General features: G+C 46.9%; 1 protein-coding gene across 1 annotated transcript in view; it reads right to left on the bottom strand.

Annotated features, from left to right (window-relative positions):
* The window catches only part of camk2d1 (calcium/calmodulin-dependent protein kinase (CaM kinase) II delta 1), a gene marked incomplete in the record, with an annotated part of 97977 nt that overhangs the window by 12032 nt on the left and 74033 nt on the right, over positions 1-11912 (bottom strand). The window contains 7 exon segments of the mRNA XM_042228207.1: positions 595-639; positions 2856-2915; positions 8294-8334; positions 10946-10988; positions 11083-11166; positions 11245-11367; positions 11467-11561. Coding sequence (XP_042084141.1) covers positions 595-639; positions 2856-2915; positions 8294-8334; positions 10946-10988; positions 11083-11166; positions 11245-11367; positions 11467-11561 — 491 coding nt within the window.

Here is an 11912-nt window from a genome sequence, read left to right as displayed (position 1 = left end):
AGAATCGTGATCTCAATTCTAAGCCAAAAAATCGTGATTCTCCTTTTATGCAAAATCGTGCAGCCCTACCAGCTTGCATATGCATCTACAGAGCAGACTACGCACATATAACATATGAGCTATCACAATATCCTCACTCCACAAAGCAATAACACAAGCATGCATTTCTGTCTATGTCTTATGGATTTACGCGCTGATGTAGATCCATACGTTTGCACAACACTGTGAGAAGCACTGAGGATGGCTCTGGTATCCATGTGCTGTCTCTTTGCTGTGTCCAACAACATGCACAGCTGCTTGGTCACAGCACGTGATGATGCTTCTCCAAAGAAACAACCTCAGCACGATGCACAATTCAAACATTAAACATGATATTCGTCACAGTAAGCAGATGACCAAGATTACGTCCAAATGATTACATGCAACAGTTTATAACGTGCAGTATTTCACAGATCTCTCGGCTGTTTTCTTGCATGACGTTGAATTAGAGCAACGGCACACAAACACCATCATCAGAAGCAGCATTAAGCTTCTAGTCTAAATGGTGACGAACAGCAGCAGCAGCTTCAGATCAGCAGGCGATCAGCCGTGTACCTTATTTCCATCAGCTGGGTTGTGGATAACAGTGGTTTGAGGCTCCTGATTTGAGAGGAGGAGGAGACGTTGAGTGAAAGTCGATTAGTAAGACTGGCACGCAGGCGTTCAGCAAAATGGACTCAAGTGAAAGCAGTGAAGGGAAGTTTAACAGCTGCTATTTAGGGAAAACAGGTCATCACTACAAACAAAACTGCAACTACAGCAATGACTACGACTGCAGACACGAGATGATTTGGCACTGAAAGCTGCGACGACACCCACAGATAGTTCTGCTTAGTGCCAGGATGACAATGACAGGAACACACATGGTGGTGTAATGTTTGTAAAGAGCTGAACGCTCACTGAAGCATCAAAGTACTTCTATAAAGAGACACGTGATCAGGACGGTTTCCCTGCATGTCAACTCCAAACTCAGCAGCTGCGAACCTGAGGCAGACCAACTCCTGTCAACAGGGTGAAGCTGTGAGTGAGCTCTGCCACTGTGCTACACGAGCCCCACTCTTATATTGGTGCAGGAACCTGGAAATATTAATCTGAACTGCATGTTTGCCTTATCAGACTTAGTGAGGGACATTTAGAGAAGGATGCAGATTTGATGAGTGGACTGACGTCTGTCTCATTTATGAACCTGGGGTTGAAAACACAAGAAGCTCTAATATCCATTTAAAGACAAGCTTTAATCACCAATCACGTCTGTGATTCCAGCACATGTGACGGGTTTGTCAACTCATGAACTGATCATTGCAATCAGATACGGACAGCTCAGTAGGTATAGTGGTCAGAAGGTCAGGGGTTCGAATCCACTGAACAGCTACCCTGAGGTACTGTCCCTACACATTGCTCCCCGGGCGCTGCCCACTCACTGTGTGGGTGCTGCCCACTCACTGTGTGGGTGCTGCCCACTCACTGTGTGGGTGGGTTAAATGCAGAGGAGACTACGGGGACTAACACATATTTAAACTAGACTGTTCTTAAAGCCTGGACATGAACGGGTGCCAGAACAAAATACCTCACAACTGTTCTCTAGACTTGAAGATGAGATCAATTTCAGGACCATGTGAGGTTATTGTTTATAAAAAATCTACTTATGTTCTCCTCTGCCAGACACTTTATTAGGTACGCCTTTTGTGGCATATATTCAACAAGGTTTGGAGCTTCCTGTCCACACTGACACAACAGCATTGTGCAGCTGCAGGTCCAAATAATGCTGCACCACATCCCAGTGGTGCTCTGGTCTGGACTGATCCCAGTACGAGACATTAACCAGTTGGAACCAGCTGTCATAAGATGGGTGGACACTCAGGGCGGCTGTGCTGTTGAAATAGTGCTCAAAGAAAACAGCCCCCATTTCATGTTCTTCTGCATACTCTGGGCATAATCAGTGGTTATTTGACTCACTGTTGCTTTCTTATCAACTCGAAGCAGTTTGGCCATCCTGCTCTGACATTGTTGGCCCAAAGAACTACCGCCCACCGGATATTTTCTCTTTTTGGTACTATTGTCTGTGAAGCCAGGAGATTGTTGGGTGGGAAACTGTAGTGGATCAGCAGTTTCTAAAATACACACTGCAGCCCATCCAGCTTTTCTACCCAAGCTTTTTAAAACTGTCTTTCTTCGATGTTGTGATGCTCTGAACTTCAGCAGCCCGTCTTGACCCCACCCACTGAGTTTCTCCTGTGTAGCTTGCTGATTGGATACTTGTGTTGATGAGCAGTTGTACAGAGGTGCACCTAGCAGACACTCTGGTGAGGATATATTAGGGTCATGAAGGAGGTGAACTTTAGTGTGAATACTGGCATCCAGCTGGGGGTGTAAGAAAACTACAACTTGTGATTTGACTTTGGCGTGTTTCATAAATCTGGTTTCATGAGTCGGATCTGTTTCCCTTCTGCTTTGCTAACAGCGACCTTTGTACCTGCCGGCCTCTAACATCGAGGAACTCCTCCATCTTCATACCTTAATTGTCTCAATGCAATAACAACCAACAGTGTATTAGCCACAGCTGGCTTGCAATGGTCCCAGTACCATTACAGCTGGCATCAACAACAAAGGAGAATGTAGCCCATGTGTAGCAATGGAGCAATGTACAAAGCAACCCTCATATTACAACAAAGACGTTTCAAATGGAAAGAACAAGAAAACAACAGTGACCATCGACAACAGAAAGGAAAATATTACACAGAGCAGAAGTAATGAGAGATCTACAGTTAGAGACAGAGTCATGCAAACACAGGCAGCAAGGCAGGCAGACAGTGTACCAGAGAAGGAGTGGGGACAGGCTCTTTAGGACTGGTGACCACATTGGCCTTGTTGTTGATCTGGAGAGACAGAGTGGACAGACAGGCAGGTAGATGGAACAGGGCAGAAGTGACAAGGCTTAGTGTCCAAACAGTCACTCCTCAAGCAGCTGCTGTGGAAGGAAAAGTGGGACATTGTGCTCAGGAGTCGCTGTCACGTGTGCCACCCCACCGGGAACGTTTCAGCATCAGTTCAGCCGTCGAAGAGGCTCATCAAATTAACTTCCTCTGATCAAACCTCCGATCAAGAAATGTTATTAGGACATGAGTTAATAGACCGTGGAATATTCAAACAGTATTAGATCCCCAGAGTTCAAAGTTAGACAGCGAACAGAGAGTGGAGAGGAAAAAATGACCCAGTTGCTGTCATGAATTTAATAAGGTAAATGACACTTGTTCTACTAGTTGTCTGTGTGCTGATTCCAGCATGCACCAGGGTACAACAACAGGTTGATACTTCTTCTCTTTGTCTACTGCAAGATACTGATTATTAAAATGTGTGTGTTTGCTTCACTGGCTGGGCTGACAGCACAGACAACAGCACAGACAAGAGCAGAGACGACAGCAGAGACGACAGAGAACAACGCACGAGACAACACACAGACAAGAGCAGAGACGACAGCAGAGACAATAGCACGAGACGACAAAGCAGAGACAACAGCACAGACAACGAGACACGAGACGACACAGCAGAGACGACAGCACGAGACAACAGCAGAGACGAAAGCAGAGACGACAGCAGAGACAACAGCACGAGACGACAGCAGAGACGAAAACAGAGACGAAAGCAGAGACGACAGCAGAGACAACAGCACAGACAACAGACACAGACAACAGACACAGCACAGACACAGCAGAGACAACAGCCAGACAACAGCAGAGACAACAGCACAGACAGCAGAGACAACAGCACAGACAACAGTACAGACAGCAGCACAGACAACAGCAAGACAACAGACAGACAAGCAGAGACAAACAGAGCGACAGCAGAGACAACAGCAAGACAAGCACAGAACAGCAGAGACAACAGACAGACAGCACAGACAACAGCACAGACAGTCAGCACAGACAACAGCAGAACAACAGCTACAGACAACAGCTACAGACAAGAGCAGAACACAGCACAGACAAAGCAGACGACAGCAGCACAGACAAGGCAGAGACACGCAGCACAGACAAGAGCAGAGACACAGCACAGACAACAGCAGAGACAACAGTACAGACAGCAGCACAGACAACAGCAGAGACAACAGCAGAGACAACAGCACAGACAGCACAGACAACAGCAGACAACAGCACAGACAACAGCAGAGACAACAGCTACAGACAACAGTACAGAGACAACAGGACGACACAGCAGAGACGACAGCAGAGACAACAGCACAGACGACAAGCAGAGACAAGAGCAAGACAACAGCAGAGCACAGCCAGCAGACCACAGCAGAGACAACAGCAGACGACAACAGACACAGCAGAGAGAACAGCACAGACACAGCAGACAACAGCAGAGACAACAGCACAGACAACAGTACGACATGCAGACACACAGCAGAGCACGAACAGCAGAGACGAACAGCAGAGACAACAGCACACGAGACACAGCACAGACAACAGTACAGACAGCAGCACAGACAGCAGCAGACAGACAGCACAGACAGCAGACAGACAACAGCAGAGACACAGCACAGACAAGCAGCAGACAGACAGCTACAGACACAGCACAGACAGCAGCACAGACAGCAGCACAGACAGCAGCACAGACAGCAGCACAGACAGCAGCAGAGACAACAGCAGAGACAACAGCAAGACAGCAGCACAGACACACACAGACACAGCAGAGACAGCAGCAGACAGAAGCAACAACAGCAGAGACACCAGCACAGACAACAGCACGAGACAACAGCACAACACACAGACACAGCAGGACAACAGTACAGACAGCAGCACAGACAGAGAGACAGCACAGACCAGCACAGAGAGCAGCACAGACAACAGCACGACAACAGCACAGACAGCAGCACAGACAGCAGCACAGACAACAGCAGAGACAGTCAGACACAAAGCTGATAAAATGCATCGTTCGTCCTAAAGAAAGATTCTCAGGCGCTGTGACTACTTTGATTAAGCTACAGCAGGTTAAGGGACTTTACCAGACATCACTGTGTGAATTATTTTACACGCACACACACAGCTAAAAAGAATCAAAGGAACTTTTTAAATCAGACTTCCTGATCTGATCAGGTGGGTAACAGTGTGGGCTGCTAGTTTCACCTGCTGGAGTTTGGCTGAAGTTAGTGCAGCAGTGTGGTCTGATACCGGGGCCATACAAAGGTTGCACAGGTGTTTCACAAACGCACAACTCCCAGTGCCAGACAGTTTGCTGTATCTTGTATCACAGTCTCAGACTTGTAGGAGAGTCCAGGAGACGGCAGTTACTCTAGCAGAGCTGGACCAATATCTGCTCCTTTGTGCAAGCAGGAACAGAATGAGCACTGCCAGCGCCCTACAGCACAACCGCAACAGGCCGCTGGTGTGAAGGCTCTCACAAAACAATCAGACGAAGAAGAAATACAACAATAACTGAGGCTGTAGAAACTGCCAGAGGCTCACAGGTTTGGTCATGAAGCCTGAACATATATCCAGATTGTACTCTTGGCTACAAGGCAATCATATCAGAGGCAGACAGACCAGAGCTCGAACACTCGAAGAACATCTGGGAGAAAAAGAAAAGAGAAAAATACAAACGCAGAGTGGCTGGTGGACATAAGACCAGAGAACAAGAGCCAGTCAGCATCACAAAGGCAGACATCCAACAACAAGTGTCTGGAACGAAGAGCCGGACGGCCCCAGGACCCGACGTGAGCCCCGTCTGCAGCCTGAAGAAGCTAACAGCACTGCTTGATCACCTGACAGGACAAACAGGGGGCTGATTGTGAAGGATCCACACAAGGGTACACATGTGCTGCTCCAAGAACACCAAGACAGATGGGATAAGGAACAGGAAGAGGAACTACCATGGATGACCGAGCCCCTGGACCACACTGGCCTTGCTCCTCACATGCATCACTGACCCTGTGCACCACTGGTTTTTAGTAGATACTGACCACTGTATACTGGGAACACTCCAGAGCTGCAGTTCTGAGATGCTCTGTCCAACCGTTACACTTTTTCCAGTTCAGTCACGGCCTACTACGCCCCGCCTACTAACAGGAGTGATGAAGAGTTAACAGAGTTATTGATATAGTGTAGCATGATTCAGATATTTAGATTCACCCGTCAGTGGTGTCAAATGAGTGAAATATGGTAATTTCATTTTAAACGGCGTTAGTTGTGCCTGACAGCACACGGTCACTGAGGAAAGTTGTTTTCCTTGTGCGTGCTTTTGTTTCAGAAATGTGGAACATGCGTCACATTTACACACCACGGAGACGCCGACTTTAAGAAACCCCGACAACGAAACAATTAGATCACATCAACTCCACGTAGACGTGAAAATTCAACGAATCTAAACCACAACTATGCACACATTCAGAATCTATGGTTTAAGCTGTGTCATCTACTGTGCCAGTGTCTGCGGTTTAGTCTCAGCTGGGGACACACTACATGACTTTATTTAATGCTGACAGTGGAACTCCTGGTTTTAACGTCCACGTGGGTCAGGAATGGGAATCTGTTCCCATCTGTGCAACAAAGCAAACAAAAGAGTTCAGCGTGAAACTAGCATCACTATAAGCATTAATCTATTCAACACTGCTGTATGCAGGAGAAGAAGAAAGCTACAGATTGTGTACATAAGTGGCTATTTGGTCAGCAAGCAGTGGTTATGAGCTCAGGTCAGGCCTGCACACCAGAACAGGTGGACCTCACACAGAAAACTTTAAAACTTTATTTTTGTTTTACATAAAAAAACTATTTTTAGTATTTCAGAGGTTTCAAACCTAAATCCTACATTTTCTGAATAAAATGTTGAACACGGATTCAAAGGCATCTCTGACTTTAATAATAACAATGATAAAGCTGCTTTGACACATTCAGCCCAAACTATAGTGTTTCTGTGTCGTGAGTCATGCAGTGCCTCCCCAGCCTCAAGCAGCACTGTGATTGTGGTGGAAACACAACGAGGTCTCTATTGCCAACTACTTCAAAAGCTGGTCTGGCTACAAAAGCAGCAGACGTACCCCCACGTGCTCTGCACTGTCCGTCTTCCTTTTCTGCGTGAACACAGGAAACGTCGTCTTTGTCTCATCGTGAAACGTAACTCACATCAATCCACTGCATATTCATTTGTGTCCAAAGTAGTAAATGAAACCACACGATGGTGATTAAAATGCATACTTAGCAAAAAGCACTTCCTTTCACATAATGCAACAAGTCAAATTCATGAAACCAGCAACACGTTTTTAACAGGTCATGAAGACAAGCGGACTACCACAGGCAGGAACACGAGTCCCTCTGACAGGCTGGACTGTGCTTAAAGGGAAACCAGAGCTATTTAATGAGCCTCAGAGATGATGCAGCACATTTCACAGAACTGTCAAATCAAACAACAGCAATGCTGCGGAGCTCTGCAGAGCTCTGCTTCCTCTTTCTTTCTCACTATTGAGCACACCGACAAAATCGTTGTGTCTGGGATTTGTAAACATGCTGTTTGCCCGGCAGGCAAATGACCTCAACCTACTATAAACCGTATCCACAGTCCCCAACACCTACAGAACCTGCAAATGTAATAGAAACTAATTGAGATACTGGGTAAAGCAGCATAGCCTAGCATACCAGCAGCAACCAAGGAGGATGACTCTCAAACGGTCAACTGTCCATATACGTACGATGACATAAGTACTACTGACCTCCATCAATGCTGGAGTCTCAGGAGCTGGAGCCAATCCCAGCTGTCTTAGGGCAAGAGGTGCAAGGCACACCTGGACAGCTAACAGCTAACACATACTCACACATTCACACGCACGCCAAGTTTCCAGTTAACCCCGCTGCCTGTGGACTGTTGGAGGAAGCCGGAGTACCCGGAAAGCACCCACACAAACACGGAGCACATGCAAACTCCACCAGCCTGATGGTGGAGTTGAACTCAGAACCTTCTAGCTGTGAGGCAACAGCGCTAACTGCTGTGCCACCGTGCTGTTTCAGATGCACATGTTCCTAAAAGCGTCATAAACGTGAATTGAAGAGTTTATCTTCATGTTGAGTCAACACAGTGAAAAATGACGAACTACCTGTGACACCTGGTAGGACGGACGCATGTCTGAAGACAAGCTTCATTAATGTCCATTTTGTTGACAGTATTCAAACATGAGAGCAAACCCACGGGGGTCCAGTGGGGTGTGCAGTACGACCTGCTGTCAACAATAAGGTACATCTGTAACCTGGAGTGTGACGGTACTTACTTTGACACCATCCGGTTTTTTATTCAGCAGGCTCTTGGCTGCTGTGGAAACAAAGACAACAATGGGAGGAAATCAGACGCCAGCTGAACAACTACACAGGCACATGCAGCAGGTCCATTCAAGGCGGCCAATGACTAGCAGCCTCAGAGTGGCCCTACCAGGATCGGAAGCAGAAGAGGAAAAAGCAAAGTCAGGAGACAAAAAAGCCCAAAGAAAGCAGTAACGGAGACGGGAGCATGCGGTTAGATTCAGCTGGTAAAACCTCAGGAGACACGGAGCACATTTAGAGGAAACTCTGCTCTTTCAGCAAGAACACTGAGCAGCAACTCTGAGCTTCCCTCACGTATTTGTGGCCGGTTAATGAACTTTACAGTCGACATGCAAGGACGCTGTGAGACATGAAGCAGGTGATTGTAGCGGCAGAGGTAAGCAGTTTGGTGCATTGTCTGTCAGGGTGAGACTAAACCACAGCACGTAGAGTGACCGATCGAAGCTTTGCAGTAGGGCTGCCACAAACGATTATTCTGATAGTCGACTAGTCACCGATTATTTCTGCGATTAGTCGACTAATCAGATCCATTAGACGTACAGCTTATTGCACCAGCAGCATCTGCTCTTATATAACTATCATTAGCTTACAGCTTTAAGTGTTTAAGGTGCTAACTAACAATAAAGACAAGATGATAGTTTATTAAATTTTAATGAAATTTGCAGATTGTTTCGGTGAAGTTTAATAAACTCCTTGCTATCTAAAATATAACAGGACACCGGAGTAATTCTCCAGCATCTCACACTTCTGATAATCAGCTGTCTGCTTGACGTTTATTCAGCTGTGTAAAAACTTTAATCTCAGCCAAACCGATTTACTCAGGAACAAATAAAAACTGAAAAAAGCCAAACAATAACATTTTAAGTTATCTAAGTGACTCATATATCATGTTTAACCTGAGTAGTCGAAAGACGGCGGTGGGTTTGAAAACGATTTGCCGGGAGTCCGGTGTTCTCACGGCTCTAGAGCCTAGCCCCCGGCTAGCTATCGAGCTAGTGGGTAACAGACGTCTCCGAAAACGTCGGAGCGCTTTTGAAAATATGTGGTGTCCTGATAAACTGAGCAGATATTTGAGGAAGTAGAAACCTTTCGCGCATGCGGGGTACCGATCGGGTTTCCGGTACGGATCGGGTAGTGACAGCTGCGCCATTGTTGGAAACTGCGCTGGGCTGCGCTATGAATTCTGGGACACAGCTTCTTCTTCTTCTGGGGTTTAACGGCAGCTGGCATCCTTGTACATGCAGTGCTGCCATCTTCTGTTTCAGTCCGTTATTACACTCTTAAATCCTGCTACTTATTCCTGCGTCTTTTGGGATCTTACAAAGCTTCAAACGACGCGTCGACTATTAAATCAGTCGTCGACGATTTTGATAGTCGACTAATCGTGACTAGTCGACTAATCGTGACTAGTCGACTAATCGTGACTAGTCGACGTAATCGTGACTAGTCGACGTAATCGTGACTAGTCGACTAATCGTGACTAGTCGACTAATCGTGACTAGTCGACGTAATCGTGACTAGTCGACGTAATCGTGACTAGTCGACTAATCGTGACTAGTCGACTAATCGTGACTAGTCGTAATCGTGCAGCTACGCAAAGTGACAAGCTGTCTTTTGGCGGCCATTGAAGAGAAACGTCTGTCTGGGCCCATATTTAAAGGAGATGATATAATTACGAGTCTATTTAGGAGCCGCTGAGCTTTAAAAGCAGGAACTTTAATACGTTTTTAATGACTTTGCATGGATACGTGTCGAGCTTTATATCAACAGCAGATCCTTTCTTTGCTGCTGTGAGATACACGTGGAACAGATCCATCACATAATCAATGCTTTCTGTCTGCACACAGCCAACTTTTCCCTTCTGATCAATTAAAACACATCAAACTTAACTGTTTTTATATCCCTGTGATGTTTTTCTATTGAAATCACATCATATTTACACACATTGAAAGGATTAACTCCAACATGTGATAGTTCCGCTCTGTCTGTGGGTCTAATATATATATATGTATATTTAACGATACAACATCTGACTGGAAGCGAGAGGCGTCTGCTCCCCTCTGCAGTCAATACTGAGGCCGTTTCTTAGTCTGCAGGATGGCAAAGGCCTCGTAAACCAGCTTTGATTCCTCTACAATGACCGCTAATGCACAAACTGACCCACAGTGGAGTTTTGGTAGACACACATGCCCGGACTCAAACCTGGCAGCGTAGCTCAGAGACGTGCTAGCTACAGCGAGGACTCTTACCTTACACACGAGTTACCACACGAGGAGGAAGAAAGAAAAGCAAAGGTAAACAGAGGGATCGCACTCACAGCTGAGACAGAAGTGCAATGAGCAGCTTTCCTGTCATTAGTCATAAACACAAATCAATACTGGTTCAGTTGAAATGGTTCGCCCTTTAAAGGCACCTGTGGACGGCATCGATCTGCACGCTCACTCCAGTTTTTGTTAACGGCAGCTTAAAGGGGAGCACCGAGCTTAATGGGCTCTAAAGGCCAGAACATCAGGACACAGCAGGACTCAACATGTGAACGGCATTATAGGGAGTCGCTACAACACGGGCCATGACTGGCTGTCAGCCTTTACTCCAGCTCGTACCTGAGAAGTTTCGAGTGGCGAGCATCGTTGTCAGGATGGCACCCTGAGGAGAGAGATGGACAGGGAGCGTCACAGCAGGATGAGCATGCTCTGGTTTTCAGTGCTTTAGATGTGCACCGCTCACTGCCGCCGCCTACCTTGAGTTTCCTCCTGGCGTTGAATTTCTTGAGGCACTCCACAGTCTCCTGTCTGTGCATCATGGATGCCACAGTGGAGCGTTGCTGTGGAAACACACAGGCAGTGTCACAAGCTTAAACGCTACTACACAACCTGCCCGGGTTAGGGAGCGCGACACCTACGCAGATCCAGGGGTGTTTGAGTGCGTCGGTGGCCGTCACTCTCTTGGCTGGGTTAATGGTCAGCATCTTATTGATCAGGTCTTTGGCCTCGGGGGTCACCGTGTCCCACTCTGGGGAGGGAAACTGTTCAACGACATCGTGAAAACCATTTGGAGTTTAGCTAACCGTTATTGTTAAAAGGAACATTTCTCTGCACGTGTGTGGCTGCACGGTGTAACTCACATCATACGCCCCAGCTTTGATCTGCTGGTACAGCCTGTGCTGGTCCTCGTCCCAGAAGGGAGGATAGCCCACGAGTAAGATGTAGAGGATCACTCCTACGAGCAGCGGAAACCAAAGTTAACCGAGAGCTCACGTCTTTACTAAAGCAAACCGAGCCTCAGGAAAAAGGCCGGCTTGTGTTCACTAACGTCACGCCAGGACAACCTGTTTGCATTCAGCTGTTTCTAAATGAGCAGCAGACAAAGTCAAACAGCTGCTGTTTGTGTAAATGTGTAAACGCACAAACCCGGCACACTGAGCGCTTCTGTTTGCTGGTGTCACCAGGGACGGGCTTTTTAATTGGCCGTCTGCCTGCAAAAGATGAAAAGGACCCGTATCTGCCGCTACGACCACAAACAACACCGCCCTTTGTTGCTGTGGTCTGAGTCAGGACAGGTGTGCTGCAC

This window comes from Haplochromis burtoni, unplaced genomic scaffold (genome assembly GCF_018398535.1).
Source record: "Haplochromis burtoni strain Fernald_Lab_line unplaced genomic scaffold, NCSU_Asbu1 Contig_311, whole genome shotgun sequence".
NCBI lineage: Eukaryota > Metazoa > Chordata > Actinopteri > Cichliformes > Cichlidae > Haplochromis > Haplochromis burtoni.
This window is presented reverse-complemented; position numbering and strand designations above follow the sequence as displayed.